Here is a 24,677-nt window from a genome sequence, read left to right on the forward strand (position 1 = left end):
AAGTTATGACTGACAACAGTGACCTGGGAGCCAAGGCGACAGTGTGACGACCGTTTGTTTGATGGCAGAAGTAATTTCGTCTTGCTCTCGTTCAATACCACATCCATTTGCTACACTTCCTTATCCAGTCTGAAGAAAACAGAACTAACGTGTGGTTATCTTGGCAATAATATCAATATGTGAACGATCGGAATCAAATGTTTGTATGGAAATCCTTTTTATTTGACGAGATAACTTCAGGAAAATTGGCAAAGGTTATTGTCTAAGGCAATAGTGTAATCTTCGGAGAAATTGCATTATCAAATCACTATAGCATATAGCTGGAATACAAGCTGAGCAATCAAAATCAAATTCTTTTGGGGAATATTTTGTGTTTGTAAAGGTTATTGTAAACTTCTTTGCAAGTTGACGATTTTTCTTGTTTTCGATTTTTTTGGATACGGAACTGGTTTGGATTTTTAACGACAACAATAGAGTTCCAAATGTTATCAATATATGTCTACTATCCTTCATTTTATCTTTTTCATTCACAATTGATTGATGGACAGGCAGATATCCCGAAATTAGTTATTCTTGTCTCCCTAAGCTTATTTCTATATGAATTGATTAAAGTTGTTACTAGTACCCCTTATGTGAACAAATCTATTATAATCTAGATTTGAGTAGATTATAAATACTTACGACTTCGGTACTTAAAAGTAATTACCGCTTAATTATTTGTTTTTTATATTTATCTAACAATTTTGTAAAAATATGCGAAAAGCCAACACACTTAATTTTAAATGGACCAATAATAATACTTAGTAATATATGTAACTCTAATACGTTATTTTTTCAAAGCTAAAATATTTTGGGCAAACAATGAAATGTGCGAAAGTGCACGAATCTGCTAAAAATATTATTATACATAAAAACTTACAAACCAATTCACATCTTAAAAACTGTCGACGCGTTCAAAATAAATACAATAATACTACTACACGCGATGTTATTTATATTTTCCACACTTTTCGCTGTTTCTGTTGTTTTCCACCAAATCTTCGAATGCACACGTGTTTCTCGCTCTCGAGATTATTGTAGAATTTATGCTGTAGCTATGCGCGCTTGCCCATGTTGCCACGGTCACGCTGCTAATCCGAATTAATTGACGCTTTTCCCCCACATCGCACGCGAACATGTGACGTCATTGATGTAGAGTATGCTTTGGCGCTTCTACAATTGGATCAAAATAAAGGGCGACACGCCATAAGCACACTGCATTTACCCTCTTCCTCCAGTGCTGTGTGCTATTGCTAAGCGCCAGTAAATTGTCGCGCCCACCTTGTAACTGCATATTATCGTTCGTGAATTGCGAAGCGTGTCAGAATTATGACTGCCAGCCAGCGTCCACTTAGCACCACGTTGTGTTGGCGTACTTTTAAATGATTACTTTAAATGGCAACAAATTTATTTTATATTAATTATTAATATGACGTGCAACGTGATATGTAAAGCATTAGAGTTTATACCTTTTGAGCAACGCTGAGACTTTCTTATGGCCAAGAGAGGTTTGTAAACATGATCACAATCTCTGCTTGGTCTATCTAAACACATCAAACTCATAGATAGTGTGCGTTTTGATAGGTAGTGATTTTTGCAGATATAATAAGGCTTTAGTTTTTATGGCAATTTCTTCATGGTTGATGTTATGAAATTCGTTAAGCATTATTACGCAATCGAATGCTTTATTCTTAGCTCTTGAAAAAGGCAGAGTATTCATAGCTGTCTTTGACATTTATTTCTCTTCTACTTCTTTATAATAACCTTTCTGTGAATGAACTATGTATATGGTATATGCTGTTGCAAGTATAAAAAACGGTCTTCGTAGTAAGGTTTTTTTACATTGCAATTAAGAATCAAAGCAGGGTAGTTAAATTTATAACAAAGCACCATATGGGTTATACTATTTTGAGCAAAAAATAGTAAGACTTTGTTCATAATTTTGAAATTCTTAATTTATTGTTCAAAATCTATGTCGTCTTGCTCAAAGTAATCCCCCCCCAATAGACTTATGCCAACGTTTTTTCCAATCCTGGAAACAGTAGTTAAAGTCAATTTCCGGAAAAGCCTTGAAAATGCGTAGCAATGGCCGATCGGAAGGAATTCGAAATGTACCACACCTCGATAATCGAAGAAAACTCAACATTATCTTGACTTATGTCCTACTTTGATGTTGTTTTTTCGGCTTCGGCTCACCTTTTCCACGATATTCAGTCGATTGATCGTCGGTTTCTCGGTCGTAAGCGTAGATCCAAGACTCACCGCCACGATTTCATGACATTTTGGTAAGCGGTAAGCATTGTTTCTCAGACGTTCCAAAATGGTTTTAACTGCTATCTCGATGCTCCAACGATGCCACACAGTGTTGCGAAACCGGAATTTTTTGGAAATCATATTGCCTAAACTGTAATTTTAATTGTATCGATGAGAAACTTCTACAGATTGGTCAGAATGAAATCCCAAATAGAATGAGTGAAAAAAAATTTACACCGAAAAAAATTGTTGGGTCAAATTTTCAACAAAAGTAAAAAAAAAAAGTTGTTCGAAAAATATACAAAAAAATGTATTTTAATTCTTCTTTTGTTTCTGATAAATACCCTATGATTAGTTTTTTAAAGTATAGGGTGGTCCGAACAAGAATTATAATCGTCAAATTTTCATGATTTTTCGATATTTGTTGAAAAACTCTGAAATTTTATATAAAACCAAAATCTATTTCATTTCTTATTTGAAAGGTGGCAATAAAAGCTTTAATTTGATACCGCTTTGAAGTCAATAGCTTCAGTTTAAAGAGAGTTATGCTCATTTTTGTGGAGTGCTAGAATAAATGTAGAATAAAAAAAATAAGGATTCCGAGAATTTCCGTTCTATTTCTATGGAATAAATACTGAGAGTGATATACTAAAATCGCTATAACTCCCAGGAGGGCAGGTATGGGCAGCTGATTTTTTCACAGTTCGTTGAAAACAAATTATGTAACATTTCTGTAGTGGTTTGGAACTGGGACTCTCTGGGACTTTTTAGATATTGCTTACCTAACCCAAATTTAAAGGAAAAATGGACCTTTAGTCGGGTTTTCGCTCTAAAAAAGGTGCATATGAAAATGTCTCAAACAGCATTCCTTTGTTTTACAGAAGATACTTGTCCGAAGGCAGATTTTTTTTCCGAATCAAAATATCTGTCACCAAAATCAAATGAGATCATTTTGAATACAGCCCTGATATCCCCTCTTTACGTGAAAATTTTGTATATTTGACTTCTAAAATCATTTAAAAATCAACGGGCCAACATAAAAATAAGCTTTATGTGTTTTTTGTTTACTTGGAATGTCTGTAACAAAATTGCATCATTAAAAACACTGAAAAAAATAATCAGAGAAAAGTTACTTTTCCACTAGCCGCAACACAGTGTGCCAGTAAGATCTCTGACTATTAATCGTTGATTCTCAATGACCAATTCCTTTGTTTTATTGACATGTTGGTCATCAGTTGATGTTGATGGTCGTCCTGGAGGTGGTTTGCTGTGAACGCTTTGGCACAGACGTTACTTACAGTCGTTAAAAATTTTGTAAAATTCGACAAACACTACTGAAGTCGACTGACATAAACAGCTGCTGTAAACAAGTTTTTGACAGATCGCGCTAATTTTTGACATCATAATTAAGGACAGTTGTACCAACCTAGGAAAAAAAATTTACCTTTCTTCCATATAAGCGGGATAAGAGAGGGGGATCCCGATACTTCCGTGACAGGGTGTAGATATAATTGATCAGGATGATGAGACGAGTTGAAACGCCCCCATATAACGGTTATGTTGAAAAATAGTAAAAATACAACAAATTGCCAATTAAATACGTTAGAAACTACACTACTTGGACTATAAACTCGTCTATTTCCTATATATTCTATATATCTGATTTATTCACTTTACAGTGTATAACTCGAGAGCCAATAACGTTATCGAAATCTGTACCTAAAAAGAACCTGCCATACCTTATGCCATAATACTGAATATGGTCCACATAGACTAGAGCTTATGACTGAGTCGTACACAATCGGTCTCTCAGTATTATATATTATTAATGTGCCCTTGCATCAAAAGTGTCTAAAATCCGATCAGCAGCTCTCTTAGCTCTGATATATCTAATTTTTCAGTTAGTTTTTGGGTTGTATTTCTACAATTGCAAGAAAACATGTTATCGAACATATTTGGGTAATGCCATTTTCTGGTTTTGAATATGAAATGTTCAGTTACGCTCCAGCTAATCTCTTCCTTTCTAGCAAATTTGAAAAATGCTTCTCGTGATCATAAACTCTCGCAATCCTCCTCAATAACTTCATAATTCACTCCACAAATTTTGTCGAACAACACTTTTTACTGCATTAGCAAATTTACTCAGAATCACTTAATTGCACTTTCCGACTATTGTTGAATCTGTAATTATTTGTATATATAATTTACACTTAATTTGTTTAGTTATATTGCCTAGACAATAATCCCTTACAACATTGGTTGAATGTCGGTTTTGCTATAACCTCATGTATAATTTAAATCGGTAGCAGTTGTGGCGGTTAGCCGCAAAGCTTTACATTTTTGTTGTCAATTAACATAATCCGGCACAGATAAGTATTTAAATTATCTCTGTAATATGACGCTAATTAATCTCTGTATAAGTGTGTGTAAGCTATTTGAAGTACATATATGTATGTATATGTACATTGGGTAAATATTTAATAAACCCAATACGTATACATATATCTCATTTTTGAGTGAAATGTTAATTGGCACGAATGAAAACTGACTCTAAAAGAAAAAGGCCTGTAGTATTTTGTTGTTGTTGAACCGATATATACATACATTCTTATTCCTCAGTAACGATTATGTACATGATCATAAATACAGATGTTTCACCGAATCCTGGTACTAGTAAATATTGTGTTGGATCTTAATCTAACGTTTTGCCTTCAGTATTTTAAACGAACTCGTAACCTGGTAGCCTAGCTTGCTTGCCTAGATAGCCGGCGAATATCATTAAAACGCTGACGCCTACCGGCCATTTCAAAGCACGTACAAGCGTAGTTTTCAATGGAAAATACTTAGTGATTAGTTGCATTAGTACCTAATTGAAATGTGATCAAAAGGTACTTCTGAGTCTGCAGTGTCAGTCCTTTAGGCAGATATGACAGAAAACTAAACGAATCGGCCATTGGAAGTGAGATTTTTTCTGCGTCCGCAAACTCTACATCCCTGTTAAACAATTAACTAGATAAAAGAACCGCTACATAACCTTATCAGCTTATGGAGAATCGGATAGTTCTGATGCTTAGAAAATTGCGATGTTTGTTGATATGATGTTATAGTTACAACCTGCTTTAGAAAAACTTTCGCATCAATATTATGCACAACTTTTGAAGCAAGAAATGCGATCAGATATTTGACATTGCCTGTCAAAAGTTGACTGTCATTAGACTTTCTGATAGTCTAAAAGTACCCTGCTAGGCTTACTATCCAATTTCCAAATACTTCATAGTGCATATAATTACTATACTAGTTATTTAATTACTAAATATCTTACTAACTACAAACTTCGATAATGAATTCATATCGGCTGCTTGTTGTTGTTTTACTAGTGTTTAGTGAGCATCGCGTGCTTGTTTGTGCTTAATTTCTAACAACATTTTCCGAACTCCTGTCTGCCTCCACCGCATAATTGCCAAAATAGAAATAGTGTTCATTTACTTTGGAATAATAGCGCCTCAGTCTAGCTGCCACCCGCACACATCCACCAACCTGTGGCCCCAGACACAACGCAACATCTGGTCGTCTGGAATAAAACAAAAAAAAAAAATGAATTTGATGATTGAACAGCACGCAACGGTTGTTTTTTATACTCTTGCAACTTGTTGCTACAGAGTACAATAGTTTTGTTCACCGAACGGTTGTATGTATGACCTAAAACTAATCGAGATAGATATAGGATTATACATATATAAATCATCAGGATGACGAAACGAGTTGAAATCCGGGTGACTGCCTGTCTGACCGTCCGTCGGTAGAAGCTGTAACTTGAGTAAAAATTGAGATATCTTAATTAACCTTGGTAGACATGTTCGTTGGCAAAAAAGTAAGGCGGAGTTCGTAGATTAGCGTAATCGAAAAAGTGGGCATGGTCCCGCCATCTATCTGTTTGGTTTAATTCACATATCTTCCAAACCGCTTAAGTTCCAATAACCAAATTCGTTCGCAACAAATCCTTTTAACACTCCCATCGACAATGTGAAAATGGATGAAATCGTTAGATAGCCCCGTCCACTCCCCGTATAATGGTTCTAGTAAAAACTACTAAAAGTTATAAAGCAATGACTAAATACGAAAGAAAAATTAAGTTTTACCTCCGATATGGTATGAGAGGTCTTAATGGGAGCCGGTGGGAAAATTGGACGAAGTGCGTGGTACCGCCCACTTTTTGGTGAAATCACATATGTATCTCGGGACCCGACCAACCGATTTCGGCTAAATTTAGTACGTTGCATTCTTTTCACATTCTTAGGTCGCAGTGTGAAAATGGGTGACATCGGACCACAAACTCGCCTACTTCCCATATAGCACAATTTTAAATTCCACTTGATTCTTTTACTTTCCAGTACACAAATCAAAAAGCAATTAATATAATGGGATTAAACTTTGCACGAATAATGCCTTTAATGTATGGCAACTTATGACAAAAAATTGTTCAAATCCAACCAAAGCTGTTCAAGACCCTAGGTACCGAATATCTGGATTCCAGTATCTATAGTTGACTTTTTACCGAAAATATGGGTCAATGTGTGAGATACACAATTGAAATTCAGAGAGATCCTTCTCTGACGATAGTAACTCTGAGTATCAAAAGTGGGTTGAATCGGGTCAATACTTCCCTGAGCCCCCATATACCTAATATAAAATTTTTCGAACTTCCGTGTGAATTTATTCCGCATATATTGGCCATTATTTGAGTTATCTCAATGAAAATTACAGAACATATTTTACTCATAACAGTGTATCATTGTGCCTAAAATGGACATAATTGAGGAAAACTTGAGCTAACTTGAGCCATTACCAGTATTTTCGAACATCCGGCTGACTTTACTCCATATGGTGATTGTATATGAGGTACCTTAATGAAACCCAGGGAAGATTTTTCTAGTATGGCGCATTATAATAGTTGTTAGATAAAATTGGGTCGATACTATCCCAACTCCGATATACATACTTCACATCGTCACCTAAAATACAAAATAACGTATTATCACTTTTCATAAAGTTACAAGTGAAGGAAAAACGATATAATAGAAACACTCATATTGAAACAAAACGTGTGTTTTGCTTACAAAATGGTTATATTGGACAGCGGAAGCTTAAAAGTTTATGATGCATACATACATACATACATATATGTATGTAGTATGATGTAATGAATCGAAAGCAATAAAAACTCAATTTCGAATTTTTTGATGACACGTTGTTTTCCATTTTAAGTGACGGTATAATGATTTTCGTTTTTCTAATAAACCTTATGGTGAATGTGTCGGACAATGGATTCCGATAATCTGGTTGACGTTTTACACTTTAAGGTTTTTCCCTGGCTTTGATTCTTGTAAGTTGCAAGAGTATGAAATGTTCGGTTGCACCCGAACTTAGCTCCTCCTTACTTGTTTTTTTTTTAAGAAATTTTCTTTGTGAAACGGCAAACTTGTGTTTGTGCTTGTAGTAGATGTGTTTGATTATATACTTGAACTTTTATTTTGCCATTCGTTGTTTATATTTTCCGCGCAGTAAAAAGCGATGCTCATTTTGAACGATTAGTCAAGTTCTTATTGATAGTTTGTTAGAAAAGTTATGTAAATATTTTGAAAAACTGTGAATAAAACGCCACAGGTGCTATTAAATTAAGTTCGTAAACAACGTTTTTTACGAATTATTTATTTTTTTGCACACTTTCAACAATTTTATATCAATAAACCAAGAGAAAATCGTATAGTATCTTCCTTTTTATTAGCGTAGACACCGCTCACACGTTTATAGTCGAAGCTCGTACAATATACCTACATCTGTGAAAAATGTGGTGCGAATTTTAATACAGAACATTCGCATGATTTTAGCTACGAAGCCATCAATTCGAAATGCCAATAAAGTCATAGCCTTTGCTACTTAAGTATATTAAACAAAAAGAATTTTATTCACCTACCACAAAAAATAAGTACCGTACCAGCTTTTTCTTAGTTCTTCTGAACAATATTTGGAAATGGAACTAAGTTGTTTGTCTTATTTATGTCAACTAAATAATATTTGGAAAGACCTAAAACATTAAGAGATTGCAAATAATACTTCAGGATCATTTTATATTTTTGATTAATTCATTATACTTCAGGAAGACCATGCCATAGTAAAATCGAGGTCACAAAAGTTCGAGTATATTGCACCTACTTATTTCTAACGGTGACGGTCTTCACCAAAATTCAATTCCGTTTTGTTCATTAATGTGTTGATGACACCTGAAGCTCAAATGGTTTTATATAAAGTTTGTTGACTTAGTCCATACATTTGTTTCGACACGTCGAAAAACTTATTGATTTAAAAAGCTTTCACTATTCTATAGATATGGGTTTTTGGCTCGGTTGAATTACGGGAGGCAATAGCTGCTCAACCTATCCATTTTTTTGCAAATATTTATTTAACTACTCTTTATTGGCAAGTATTTGACCGTTCTTCTTCTACATATATAGCGTTTGGTCCTATAAGTTTAGACTCTTAGAAGTTTGACTCCTACAATTAATTGTTTTTCAGTCTCAAAACTATGATCTCTTTATTGGCTTGGGCACCGTTTACGCAGTTTTCGCCGAGTTTACAACAGCACGCCAGTTGTTCTTCATTTTCTCTCTTTGGCGGCAATTGCAGATTCCAAAGGTAACCAGGCTATTCTCCACTTGGTCTTTCCAATGGAAAGGAGGTTTTCCTCTTTCTCTGCTTCCCCTAGAGTGTTTTCATCCATTCGGACGACATGACCTAGCCCGCCTAGCCGCTGTCTCTTAATCGCTGAACTATTTTGACGATTTTGTAAATCGTAATCCTTAATACGTTTGCAGTGATCGTCATCAAAAGGAGGGACTGTCATCAGATGCTGCTGTGTCCTTTTCATTGCGGGTGCTTTCTTACATGGCGGGTCCCAAACGCAGCGCACAACACTGGGGAGGCTTCATTCGCCTTTTGACTTTAGCTCTCCTTCAAATGGATGTTTTTTTTCGGCTACCCAGAGGATACTTGTTCTAAAACCGGAAGACGTGAGCTGCTTGAACCATATGTAAAAGAATCGTTTCTGATCACTCCCTAGTAAATTGCGCGCAAGAACTTTCCTCAGTTGTGGGAATTTCTACACATGGCACCATCTTCCAATTCATCCTGCAATCAAATGCAAAAAAAGTTGAGTCGACTTTAGATACACCAGGAAGGTATCTGTAATTTCATTAAGTCTGGGTTCCGTCCATACTTTGAACAAACCACCAACAAGCAGGTAGTAACGCGCCCTTGCCACCCAGTTACGATTGATACTTATTCGACTTTCTCCGAAGAAATGTTTTGTTTGCAATCGAAATTCCAATGTCTTGACGAAATTTACGTTCGCTCACATTGTCATACTGCATATTTCTATACACCTGCATATTAAATACAAATTAGATGGCGATCTAAATCCTTATATGGCCGCAGTGCCTCGTTTTTATGACTAGCAAACAATTGTGTGCAAACAAGCTGAAGCTCAACTGCTCCCATTCGGTATTCTTTTATTATACCAATAATGCTTTCTTTACTCTTTTTAGTGTGGGTGTTAAATTGTTGGCAATTAATTTCATTTTATTAGAGACTCGCTGAATGCATTTAAAAACATTATTTTTTGCTTCTTTTTTAATTGCGAAATCACCGTTATCAGCTTTTTTATTAAGAGTACGTTCATAAAATGATTGGAGTAAATTTTTTCATTCACTTTTCTAAATAAGAAGATATGCCTTCTTATATATAAATTCTACTTGTATGTATTCTCGTATAAAAAATTAAATATCCAATTTTTAATTAAATTTGTATACTTCTAATAATGATTTCATGTAATCGTTTTATACTTCAGCAGCCATTATAATTATTCGATTATAAACTTCACTTTATTCATTTGCATTTTAACGATGAGATCATTCACAGGCAAATAATTACACTGCATGACGAATTTAGCCGCTTTACAAAATACGAAAATTCGATATGGCAATTGTGAAAGGAGAAGAAAGAACTACACAGTGATGGGCATCATTTGATTCTAAAACATCACAACTTAAATAAATGCCACATATTTTTCAGCAAGCTGAAGTATTTCTAATTTTTCTTTATATTGAAACAAATAACTTGAAATTAGTAAGACTTTTTAATTTAAATTTCTCGTGAAAACACATTTGGGAAATATTATTATCAATTTTGCAAAGAGGGTCGAGAATGCGTTGGTGACGAACCACGTCCAGGACGGCCATCAACATCAACTGATATTCAACACGTCGATAAAGTAAAGGAATTAATGCTTGAGAATCGACAATTAATAGTCAGAGATCTTACTGGCATTGTTAGAATATCGGAAGGAGCAGTGAAAACCATTTTGAAAGATAAAAGAAAAGTGTGTCGTTAGTCTCAGTCATAATATCATCAAAATTAACTGCAGAATAGGTAACCCAAAAAGTCGTTAAGATATTTATCGCGTCAGAAGCTGTTTTTTGTGAGTACGGCACTGTCAAAATTAGTTCTAGATGGCCAATGCGGTCACTTCTACATTGGACATCTCACCTTCTAAAAATTCTATATGCCACCACCAAAAATAATGGTATGCCGTCCCTAGCTGAGTTTATTCCATATAAAGTATGTGCACGAAAAAACTTGGTCGAATGTATAACGTTATAAAACTTATGTTTATTATTATATTTCAAAAATATTTATAGAAGTTATAGTTTATATATAGATTTATACGAATTCAAGATATAATATTCAGGATATTTTTATATAAGTGAATAATCGTAATTTAGATTTAACACCCTTCATAAGCGCTTGCACAGAATCTTTATTGAAGTCTTTAGTGACGTTTCGCCACTTATTCCTAAATTGCCTCTAATTTTTCACTGTATGCTGCGTCTTTAACAGTTTTGCTTTAATAATGGCCCAATAAGTTTCAATCGGCCTGAGCTCTGGGCAATTCGGAGGGTTCACCTCTTTGGGAACAACAACCACTCTATTGTCCTGGTACCTCTTTAAAGCGGTTTTTCGTTATGACATGTTACAAGATTAGGCCAAAAGAGTACTGGATCCTTATGAAGCTTAATTAAAGGCAAAAGACGTTTCTATAAGCACTCATTAACATAAATTTCTTGATTTATTGTTCCATAGTTTATAAAAGGTTCACTTTTAAAGCCGCACTGGCAAATGGCCTACCATACTAGACATTTTTTTTGGGAATTTGTCAAGCTTTTTATTTTTAAATTTATCAGAAATATTTCCCCTTTTGTTTTCTGTGTAAAATTGTCGTTCGCAATTTGTTCGAATTTGTTTAAAGTCCGCTTTTACATAGGATTCATCGTCCATTATAACGCAGTTAAAATTAGGCATGAACTTTTCGTATAATTTTCGAGCACGTCGTTTTGCCAAAACATTTTGGTTATCATTGCGGTTTGGTCACTTTGAAGGAACGTAATTCATTTCGTTTGCGTGCTTTCTGTACATATGAAAGTGTCATTAGCACTTTTTTGGCGACATCTCGTAGTGAAAGTCCAGGATTTTTAATTTTTTGGCGATGTCGCTGTGAGACATGCCTGGATTTTCCAGCTTTTTGCGCAAAACCGATTCGCGAACGTGTATATTCATTGCTGACAAATTTTACACTAACCATATTTTTGTAAAAAATATAATGCAATTATGCAGATAATGTAGTAAACTTTGCGTGTAAATTTGAATTTCGATTTTACCGTTAGAAATTTCTAAGCTGTGCGGATTTATATGTGACCAGTTCGTGCACCTACTTTATGTATGTTTTTTACACATTATCTCATAATTCTTTTTTCTGCCCGTCCTTAGCCCTTTCTCACTTGCTTGGTAATAACCTTATAACGTGTTTTTTTCTCACAAAATTGTCGCATATGTGCTGCCCTATGCCCGGACTGTCAAAGTTGCGTGCTGTTTTCTCAACATGTTGCCTTCTAACCTGAAAAGAATTCACATTTGCTGGCCTTCTCAAAACGTCAGAATGAGTGTTTGATTAAGTAAACTTTTTTAAAATCATGTTTTTATACTAATTTTACTTTTTCTACTAACCTTTCCCAATCTTGTGCTTGTAAAAGTATATTAACGATATTTATTAGTACACCATTCATTCGTAGTTTAATTATAATTCACTGGTTATAAAACCTACATATATACAATAAGTTATAAATTATATATTATGTCTACAAATTCGCTCTTCTTTTCTCCTCCTTTCAGAACATCGTGTGCACTTTGATTCGGACAATCTGAAGGATGATCTTGAGTCCGGCCACAGCGTCACCTACGATCGATGCGATGATGTTATATTCATAAAATTGGGTTTCCTACAAGTGAATCACAGATACAGGGTCGATCTTAAACTACCAATTTCCCTATTCGATAAGGGCACCACATTTCATCCTTCCTTGGAGTCGTCGAATTGCAATCCAAATTGTCGCATATCGACATTTGCCGGTGTCAATCATCCAGAACAGGATTATTTCGAAATGCAAATTGAATTTTTTGCCTACAAAGAAAATCTGCTACGCGAAATGGTGAGCATCGTCAACGCCAAGGACTCGAAGGAAGTGATTAAGCTAATGATCATAGCGCGTGCGTTGGGTAAAGGCAAAGGTACGCCGCTGCTGCGTAGTGGTATACACTGCTTAGGTGAGGAGGACCCTGAAGAGTCGGAGTCTGACGTGCCACGTTTTGACAAAGGCGACTAAGGCGAAGGGAGCATGCTGCCAATTAACTCCTTTGAAATTGTATTATACATGAGAAATTCTAAAATAAACCGCTATCTTTGTATATGTATACCAAACTATATGCACCGTTTAATTAAAATTACGTCGAGAAAACCTTTAAATGCAAATTAAAAATTAAAATGTCATAAATAAACTGAAATGTTATTTGTATAGATATAAATATAATATGTACTTAAGGCTTAAGCATTTATGAAAATGATCGTACAGGAAAACTGTTTAATTAACGACGCTATTTAACAGAAAATAATTTCATTGAAAATCTATTTGTAATTAGTCGTTAGTGAAAATTATGCCTCGATCAACTTTATACATCACGAAATGATATATTATATACATACATGCATACTTAAATACATATGTACGCAAAAATACCCACACACACCTGCCTATATAGAAACTTACTTACTTTAAGACAAAGCAAGCGTTTTGTGTGCAAACTCAAAGTATTTATTACTCACTTGAAAAAAGGGTGAACGAATAACGGAAACAAGTTAAGCGTCTCCATAAGCGCTGGAAAAATGTTAAACATAGTGCTGTATTGTATGAAGGGAATTGTCTAATTTGTTGTTATGAAATTTGTGCACGTTCGAAAGTCGTTGTGTAATTCCAGTAAGAACGGTACAGTTGCATTTTATCTAAACGGAAATTAATTGTATTTGTAAAATAATGCTAATTCTTTAATAAAACTTCAACTAAACATTTTCATTTTATTTTTATTTTGTATTTGTACAAAATTATTGTTTTATATTATTTTTCAAAGCGTTCCAACAGATACCAAAATTTAGAAAATATTTAACCGTTTTACAGGCTTTAATTGATTAGGTGGTCGGCACATTTACATTGAAACTATTCTGTTATTAGCTTAATTTCCTGCAAAACTATCAGAAAACATATTAGTCAAAATAAGTTTGCGTACAAAACTAGCAGCAATGGCTCATTAAAAATTTGAATGTAAACAAATTTAAATTGTAGAAGAAATTTAAGAAATTGCTTGCCACCATATAATATGGCAAGCCCTTCTTTTTAGATAAAATCAGAAATGGGCATCGCCGCCGCAGAAAAGTTTGGATACAAAACAAAACATGGTAAATCCCTGTATTTTTTTCAGGTTAAACTGCACTAAAATTAATTAGATCACAATTCTTCGTAAGGGTGGAAGTATTTCTGTGAAATTTTAGTTATGAAAAGAAAGTTTTGTAAAATGGATAGAAGAATAAAGTCAACAAGTGCCAGTAAAAGAGATATAATAGTAAAGTTATAGAAAGAAGGAAAAACTCTCCGTGAAATCGGCCCGACAGTGGGCTGAACACACTCCTTTATTCAAAGAGTGATTGGAACGTATAAATTGATGGATTCCATCGCCTCAAAACCTCCTTCAGAGCGCCATTTTCAATTAAGTGACCGTGAAAAGCGCTATATCCTTAAGGAACTGCAGAAAAATCCAAAGACGAAGGCTTTAGACGTTGCGAAAAAGGTTAAAATAAGGTTCCTGTAAACCATTTGCAGTGACACCGTTTGCAAAATTTTCAAAAAAGCTGGTTATCGCAGCCACGTCGCACGGAGAAGCCATCCACATAAAATATATTTTGGAAACGGTTTTTTTTTTCAAACGAAAGCAAATTTTGCATATTTGGAATATATGGACTGAAGCTGGTTTGGAGAAAGCCCGGAACTGCATTCAATAAACATGATTTTGCGGCGACAGTAAAACAGTGTGGTGGTGGTGTAATGGTGTGGAGATGTATGTCTAGTAACGGAGTGGGCAATGTCAAGTTTATTGAGTCAACTATGGATAAGAGAGTTTATTTAGATATGCTTAAGGAAAATTTGAAGCAAAGTGCAGCAAAACTGGAGTTGGTATTTGTTCCAACATGACAACGACACTGCAGAAATTATTAAATTTTGACTTCTCTACAGTATGCACAAATAGTTACTTACGCCCAATCACCAGATCTCAATCCCATTGAGCACTTATGGGATTTGTTAGAATATCGAATCAGCTAACACCTTATTTCTTCGAAAGAAATGCTAAAAAGTGTTATGCTTGTGGAATGGAGCAAAATCACAACGGAGGAGATGTGAACTCTCGCTAATTCAATGTCGAAGCACTTCGGAGAAGTTTTGTGTTACTAGAAACTATCATTTTTGTTTTTTAATAACTAAGCAGTATGTGAAGCTTGTACGCAAACTTTTTTTGACTAGTGTATATGTGGGCAAAATATGTAGGTTGCCTTTTATATTTGGGGATTCGAGAACAAAAACAAATTTTTGTCATCAAAAATCGCTTTATAGTTTTACAAAATATTCTCCATCAAGATCCAAAAACTTTTTGCATGCGTTTAAACCATTTGTCGAAACACTTTTGCCATTCTGATTGAGGTATCTCCAAAACATGCTCTTTGAACTCATCAACCGCTGCCACGAAACACGTTGACCTCTTACGAGAATAAAAATAATTCATTCGGTGCAAAGTCAAGACTATACGGTGGATGACTCATCAAATTGATGGTTTTAGTGCCGAAAAATTCAATTGTTTCAGTCGATGATTGAGAGCTCGCATTATGATGGTGAAGAGTGATCCGGCTTCGGCGGTTGGTTTTCCTAATTTCTTGAATGCAATTGGCAAATAGATAGTTTTGTAACACGCAGAATTTACTATTCTGCGTTGTTCTAGTGGTATGATTGCGATATATCCACTTGTTCCACAAAAACAGGCAACCATTTGCTTGAAAATGATTCGTGCGCGAACAGCTTTTGTTGAATTTAGCTCGTTTTGAAACACCCATACAGTCGACTGACCTTTACTTTGAGGCTAATACGCGTTTCAAACAACGTTTCACGTTTCCCAATCGTGCTTTAAAGCACCGTTATCGTATTTTTTAACACCTCTACTAATCGACATGAGCCTTTTTTTTAGCGATCGACAAATTGTGTGATTAGAGAAATATTATTTTCGAACAATAAAGCAATAAAACTTTGATTTTACGTAGGAGCTTAGAGACTTTGACCTATACTGATTAAATGAAAAAAAAACGACGAAAGCATTAATAGTAGAAAAACGTAGATTGGTTATATCTTGCAAATTAACTTCGTCGATAATTTTTATGGTGTTTGAATGTATAGAAATCATTACTTTCGTTGATGGTAATCAATGTACGCCTAGAGGCCATAAAATCATATTTCCAGAAAATGTGAGTTTCGAGCGCATAATTTCGCAATATGCCGAAAAGAGTATAATGTGCAACTAATGTCGAGATGATTTGTCTTCCAGCTGACTGGCTATCTCGACGCACTACTTGACATTCAAAAACAATATTAGACTATAATACCAAAATTTAGCAAAGTAAGGTCCAAGTGGAAAACAGCCTCTTGATATTATTTATTTCATATAGCTCGCCCGGCTCTACCCAGCCATTTTATTTATATCCCAGAAACAAACTATGCTGTGGGGGAAAATCTTGCTGTCCTCTCAGTAGCTTATATGGTATTAAGCGTGCATACATCAGTTCAAAAATCAGTATATAGGCGTAAAAGCTCCTAATCGGGAATCGGGATTGTAATTTCCTCAGTTTCTAATTTCCTCTGTTTTCTTTTCTCTCCTCGGGTTTCTAATATCCTCTGTCCAATAACAATATTAATTTGAGTATCGTCAGCTTGTTCGTCTTTACAATGGATTTCTCAAGTTTGGGAGCTTTAATCGAATGATGAAAGTCGGTATACATATTCCTTCCCTTAATATAAAGACCATTGAGTCCCATTTTCGATGACTTGTTCGAGCATTTCGACTGGTAACTGGCGAATGACACGCATGATGTTTTGTTCCAAGGCCTGAATCGAAGCAGGATTGTCCGCATTGACTTTAGACCTCGCATACCCTACAGTCTAACGGTGTGGTATCACCGATCGACCGGCCCAAAACGTAAAATTTTGTGCTCACCGATAAATCCATTGATTGATGTGATGCGCGGAAGTAGCGCCGTCTTGTTGAAACCAAAAGTCGGCGAGATCACGATCTTCAATTTATAATATTTATAATGGCGCGATAACGGTTGCCATTGACGCTTACGTTCGCACCGGCATCATTTTTGAAGATATATGGATCGATATTCCACCGGCTCACAAGCCACGCCAAACCGCGCAAAACACATTCTTTAAAGATCGTCAATTTCGTAATAAAGTTGAACGATTTGTAAACGTTGTTCAGGCGTAAATCTTTCCATGATGAAATGTCCAACAATCCTGAACAAAAATAATACATATGAAAGCTTGACACGACCCACGCGTGATCTGTTAAAAAAGGCTATTGAAAAAAGTACATCTACTTGGATCACCTGTTAATATGACGGGTATGGAGTTGGGTACTTATAAAATAAAGTTCAAAGCATATTTCTCGAGACAACTTACAGATTTCTTCTCATTTACTTTAAATTTGTGGGAAAGTTACCAAAAAATAATTCCAATATAATTCTTCGATAACGGTTGAGAGTTATCTATTGTCAACTTCTATAAGCTGATTACATTCATGATGGAATTTTTATTTATTCTAATTGCTTTTTATTTCAGTTGGATTGTAAATAAAAATGTACATATGTAGTATTAAATTAGGCAAAATGGCATAGATTACTAAAAGATAATTGTGGCTTAGGACAAAACCTTGTCGGATTATACAAAATGTACGCGCTCTAGAAAAATTTGATCGCCAAAATACTTGAAATAGTTCAGCACTTTTTCGTATATATAAATGAGGAAAAAATATATATGGTAAATCTAGCACTATAAAATTAAATTTATCAAAAGAACTGACTGCACATGAAGAAAAAAAAAATTACTTTTGATTAACTGTACTCCTTTATTATAACTATATATCTACATGTAGTAAAGAATTTTTAAAAAATCATATTTCCGCAATTTTACACGCCCTAATACTGACTTTTTTATATATGTACATACATCTTATTCTATATACTTATGTATATCCCTAATGCCACTTTATAAAAAATGTTAAAACGATCTTATGCTAACACTACCAATACACTCCAATACACACTTTTTATCTACACATGTATGTATTTATATAAATTAAAAAAATCTTGAAAAATACAATACAGTTATAACAATCCCCAAGTGTTCCAAAACCCACTGTGTAATTCATCATTTAATAAAAAAAAAGTTTTCATTAAAATTTTCAATTCAGTTTTGCTTCTAACTTTCCACATGTATTTAGTTGACTAAGAAGTGATTTCTTTTTTGAAAATTTTCGGTAATACTACAATTCCCAATGTTTTAAAATTTTATGATAAATATTAAGTGAAAAACGTGTTTCGAACTTTGGTCATACTGAAAAAACCTGAAATCAATAAATGTTTTATTAACCAAAGATAAGAAATGATCTGTAGTGTCATGCGAGGCTCAGATTTTATGATTTTTAACCGAACAGATAATTTCACATAATTTTTTGTTATGAAAACTGCGATAGGACAGATGCGTTGTTTTTCCATACATCAAAGGACTCTTCTATAATAATTCAGTAGTAATTCAAATGAGCAATACGGTAAGCGATTTGGATCTCTCAAAAATCATCATCTCACCACAGAAATAAGGGAACCGGTAGCCTTCAGTGTCGATGATTGAATTAACGCTTTAACGACTTCCTACCGATATAACGAAACCATGATAATGAGCTGATAAAATGCTTGGATTGTTAAACTATTGTAGAATATGACCAAATTAAAGCATGTTCTTTGAACAAAATTTAGGTTGGTAAGATTAGTTAGGCAAATTTGGAATGGATGTTTCCGGAGTTGTTCGATTTTAAATCTTATTACATAAAACAACTCTCTTCGGTGTAAATTTTTTGATTATATATATAGTATATTTTTATATTCTTGCAAGCTGTTGCTACAGAATATGATAGTTTTGTATGGATACGGTTGTACGGATCACCTAGGCCTATATGCATATAAATGATCAGGATGGCGAGACCAGCTGAAATCCGGGTGACTGGTTGTCCGTCCACCCGTCCGTGTAAGCTGTAACTTGAGTAAAACTTAAGATATTTTTATAAAACTTGATACACATGATCCGTGGCAAAAACGTTAGGCAGAGTTCGTAGATGGGATGGGCATTCAAGGACCTATAAACTGACATAACTAAGCACTAAAATATGATTTAGAACTGTAATTTGGCACAGAGGATTGCAATAGCAAGTAGCACACGTGGGCTGGAAATTTAAAAAAAGTGGGCGTGGGCAAACCCTCTAAAAGGATTAATGTACATATCTCCTAGACCACCTACAATAGCCAAATTCGCTTAGGAAAATTCTCATAAGACCTTTTACCGACAGTGTGAAAATGGATGAAATCGGGTGATAACCCGCCCTCTCCCCATATAACGGTACGGTTTAAAACTACTAAAAGCGCAATAAATCAATAACTAATTACACCAAAGGCATTAAATTTTACTTTCGAGATGGTATGTGAGGTTTTTATGAGATCAGGTACGAAAAATTAATGAGCGTGCCCACTTTTTGGCGAAATCCCATATCGCGGGATCCAACCAAGCGATTTCGATAAAATTTAGTACCTGGCATTCGCTTCATATTTCTATGTCACAGTCCGAAAATGGGCGAATTGAAATCCCTTTTCATTCTTTCACTTTCCAGTACTCAAATCAAGAAGCCATTAATACAATATAACGGGATAACCTTTGCACGTATAATGCCTTTATCGTATGCCATCTTATGACCATAAATTTATTAAAAAACTGTTCAAGGCCCTAGGTACCGAATATTTGGACCTCAGTACCTATAGCTGACTATTTACGACAAATATCGGTCAATGAGTGAGATATATTCTTGAAATTCAGCGATAATCTTTTCCTGACAGTGATATGTCTGTGTGTCGAAAATGGTGTGAATCGTGCCAATACTTTCCTTAGCTCCCATATGCCTAACACAAGGATTTTTGAACTTCAAAATGACTTTATACCGCATATATCGGCCAATATGTGTATTATCTCAATGAAATTGGTACAGCGTGTTTCAATGATAACAGTGCCTAAAATGGATAAAATTGGGAGAGAACTTGATCTAGTCCCCATATAATAAACATATAACATCTAGGTGACTTTACTCCAAATAATTGGTAATGGTATGTAGGGTACATTAATCAAACTCAGGGAACATACTTTTGTCGAATATGTCAGTGAGGTGTATGAATTATATATACTAGAGTGATTCAAAAAAAAAATTTTTTTTGGTTTCGTACTCAGAAAAATAGGTTCCTAGACACCTCTAAGAAAGCCTCTCCAAACATGAGTTTTTAACTGTCACGGGAAGCTCCTCCTACATACAGTTTTCTATTTTTTCTTATTATCAGATAGAAAAATTTATATCTCGCTTCCAACTACTTGAAAAAATATCTCGTTCCTTACATTTTGTAGGAAATTGAATGCTCTACAAAAAAGGTCTAATATGATTTTTTCGTAAACCCAACCGTTTAAAAGATATTAACGGTTGAAGTTTGATTATTTTTGGGAAAATGTTTTATTTCTTATGAGTTTTATAACTCAATGAAAAAAATCATTATGAATAAGGTTTTTGGGGAGGCTTTCTTAGAGGTGTCTAGGAACCTATTTTTCAGAGTATCAAACGAAAAAAAAAAAATGTTTTTTTTGATCCACCTTAATATGCATTGATGTTTGACGATAAATATCTCGTAAACCCTTAACTTAATCGAAAAATCATAAGAGACCATTTTTATAGAGCAGTAAATTTCCTACAAAATTATGAGTTTCATCATTCATAATAATTTTTTTTCATTGAGTTATAAAATTCATAAGAAATAAAAAATGTTCCCAAAAATAATCAAACTTCAACCGTTAATATCTTTTAAACGTTTGGGTTTGCGAAAAAATCATTATAGACCTTTTTGGTAGAGCATTCAATTTCCTACCAAATCTAAGGAGCAAGATATTTTTTGAAGTAGTTGGAAGCGAAATATAAATTTTTCTATCTGATAATAAGAAAAAATAGAAAACTGTATGTAGGAGGACCTTCCCGTTACAATTAAAAACACATGTTTGGAGAGGCTTTCTTAGAGGTGTCTAGGAACCTATTTTTCCGAGTACGAAACGAAAAAAAAAAATTTTTTTTTGAATCACTCTAATATATACTATATGTAGATATATATATAATAGCTTGGATTCCGAACCTCCGGTTTACTCTTTGCCTTAAGGTGCTTCCCTGACTTTGATACTTGCAAGCTGCAAGAATGTAAATGCTCGATTGCACCAGATCTTAGCCCCTCTTTCTTGTTTTTCATTAGATTCAGCAAAATTCTTCTATTCACTCACAAGATCGGATATCGAATTTATTGCTTTGTATTACACAACACGACTAAAAAAACGCAGAATTTACGAAAATTATATTTAATAATAATTGATTTTATAGTTTGTTATTATTAAAACCTAATAAATCACTACAATAATTATCCCTCAGCCCCAAATATGCCAATAATGATTCTTTAGTTCACGTTATAATGACAAAGGATTCATACAATTACCGAACGAAAAGTTTATTTTCTGTTAAACAAGAAAAACAAAAAAATGTATTAGCATAAAATCTGAATATCTTGTATACACTAACTTACATATACACATAAATATATACTCTAATCCTTAAACGCAATACTTTTTTAATTATAGATATACTCTACAACTATTTATTAAGGTCCTTAAGATCTTAGAAGCTTTAATTCGAGTAACTAGGTACTTGTATGTGTAAATATATATACAATATTATATAAGAAAAACGTTTTCTCTATGATATATTCGATAGTTTGAATTGTTGAAATTGGCGAATTAATAATACTAATATTCTACAATTTTTGTTTCTAAATAATAAATAATAGTTATGTAATATTTTTAACCAATAAATATTTACTTTAAAACTTAGTTGTGTACAAATATTGAATCCTTCGTGTAGTAATGCTATTTCTAAATACAACAGCTTGACGGTTTATTATTCATTATTTAGAATCTTTACCTAGATCTCATCTACTCTCAGCACTCTATCCAGAATTGTGCCTGGCAACTAAAAATTTCGCGTCTGGTTGATTCTGGCATCCATGTTGGTCAAAATACAGCTTACGAGTTTACAACAGTGCGCCAGTCGATCCTTCTTTTCGCTGTTTGGGGCCAATTGGAGATTCCAACTGTAGCCAAATCCTTCTCCAGCTGATCTCAATTGATGAGGTTTTTCTCTTCCTCCGCTTCCCACGGCGAATACTCCGTCGAATACTTTCAGAGCTAGAGTGTTTTCGTCCATTTGGTCAACATGACCTAGTCAGCGTAACCGCTGTCTTTTAATTCGCTGAACTACATATGTCAGTGTCGTCGTATATCTTGTACAGCTCATCGTTCCATCGAATGCGATATTCGCCGTAAGGCAAAGGAACATAAAGCTTTCGCAGAACCTTTCTCTCGAAAACTTGAGAAGTCGAATCATCAGATGTTGTCATCGACCATTCCTCTGCACCATATAACAGAACCGGGATGATGAGTGACTTGTAGAATTTGGTCTTTGTTCGTCAATTGCCTACTCAGTCCGAAGTTGCACGTGTTGGCATGAGATTTTCAGCGTTGGATTCCGATTCTGACGTTGTTGTTGTTAATGCTGGTTCCAAGATAGTCGAAATTATCTACAACTTTCAAGTTATGACTGTTAACAGTGACGATGTGGTGGTGACGCTAACTACCAGATACATTTGCTTCGCTTCGTTATCCATTCTGGAGAAAGCATAACTAACGGGGCGATTCTTGAGGGCAATGATATCAATACTATCGACGTACACCAGCAGCTGTCACTCTCATAGAAGATTGTACCTTCTCTATTCATATCTGCAGCTCGAATTATTTTCTCAGGAAGCAGATTGAAGAAGTCGCACGATAGGGAGTCACCTTGTCAGAAACCTCGTTTGGTATCGAATGGCTCGGAGAGGTACTTCGCGATCCTGACAGAGCTTTTGGTATTGCTCAACGTCAGCTTGCACAGCCGTATTAGTTTTGCGGGGATACCAAATTCATACATAGCGGCATAAAGGTAGCTCTTTTTCGTGCTGTCAAAAGCTTTGAAATCGACGAAGAAGTGGTGTGTGTCGATTCTCTTTTCACGGATCTTTTCCAAGATTTGGCGCATGAAGAATATTTGGTTAGTTGTTGATTTTCGAGGCCTGAAGCCACACTGATAATTTGCAATCAATTTGTTGATTGTACACTTTAATCTTTCACACAGTAAGCTCGATAGATTCTTATACTCGTATGCGATGTTGAGGAGGCTTATCCCGTGGAAGTTAGCGCAGATATGTTTTTGTGGATTGGGCAGAGCTCACTTAAATTACAATCTTCAGGCATGCTTTCGTCCGACCATGTTCTACAAAGAAGTTAATGCATGCTCCTTATCAGTTCTTCGCCGCCGTATTGGAATAGCTCGGCCGCCAATCCATCGGCCCTGTCACTTTGTTGTTCTTCTATTCGAACTTCATGGTCGAGCAATGGAACGTCCACTCCATCGTCATCGATTGTGAAATCGAAACTCATCACCAGTAATAATACGTTACATAACATCCTGGTAGTCGGACAGCTTTGTTTCACAGACGTTAACGCGACGCTGCTTTCCAACTATGCCAGTAAGATCTCTGGCTATTAATCGTCGATTCTCAAGCACAAATCCCTTTATTTTATTGACGTGTTGATCATCAGTTGATGTTGATGGCCGTTCTGGACGAGGTTCGCCGTCAACGCTTTCGACTCTCTGAATAATCTGTACCAATCAAAAACACTCGAGACAAACAATTATCACCGAAGGGCTTTTCCAACATGAACTGAACGTTTCGGCAGTAGAAATTAGATTCCGCACACAGAATTAAATAATTTCACTAATCGTAAAAATCGCCGAATCCACTTTTGTGCTTCACAAAAATTATTTTGATATGACATTTGACACTTACATATGCCACTGCCAGTCATATAAACCTAGAAAAAAAATATTTCGACGAATGGGTTTTCGCAAGAAATTTCGATTAGTGCGTAAGACACATTTAAAGTTTTAAAATATTCTCAGAAAATGTAAAGTTAATCCTGCAAATAGTTTCGGATATACGAGCTTATTTACAACAACAATCTCAATCTCACAAACACCGTCCAGGAACTGCTATGAATCAAATTTGCTGCATATCGATTCGGTAAGTGCTGAGAGATGGAAATTGTGTTGCCACGCCCAATGTCAAATTTTTGAAGGTAACATTTACAGCCACGCTGCTTTGCTTTTGTAACGAATTAAATGAATCTCAGATCATTTTCCCCACTTTGTTTCTATTGGCCATCTATGCTGGATGTGTCTTATTCTATGTTTTATTTTCGAAATAACCGACTGACATTTAAAACCTTTGATGCATACATACATACAAATATTATTCAAAACATAAGGAGACTCAAAACAGAAAATTGTATCTGTCATTTGGTCGGAAAAATAAAAATAAATTATTTATCTTCTTACGAGAATTTCGGCATATTACA

The 24,677-nt window shown here is 34.8% G+C and overlaps 1 protein-coding gene across 1 annotated transcript in view; it reads left to right on the plus strand.

The window, feature by feature from the left end:
• LOC120778009 (UPF0687 protein C20orf27 homolog) overlaps positions 1-13,808 on the plus strand; it is a 51,415-nt gene extending 37,607 nt beyond the window's left edge. The window contains exon 2 of the mRNA XM_040109674.1: positions 12,574-13,808. Coding sequence (XP_039965608.1) covers positions 12,574-13,064 — 491 coding nt within the window. The 3' untranslated portion in view covers positions 13,065-13,808. The remainder of the gene's footprint in view (positions 1-12,573) is intronic.
• The last annotated feature ends 10,869 nt before the right edge of the window (positions 13,809-24,677 follow it).

The sequence above is a fragment of the Bactrocera tryoni genome, chromosome 5 (genome assembly GCF_016617805.1).
Source record: "Bactrocera tryoni isolate S06 chromosome 5, CSIRO_BtryS06_freeze2, whole genome shotgun sequence".
NCBI lineage: Eukaryota > Metazoa > Arthropoda > Insecta > Diptera > Tephritidae > Bactrocera > Bactrocera tryoni.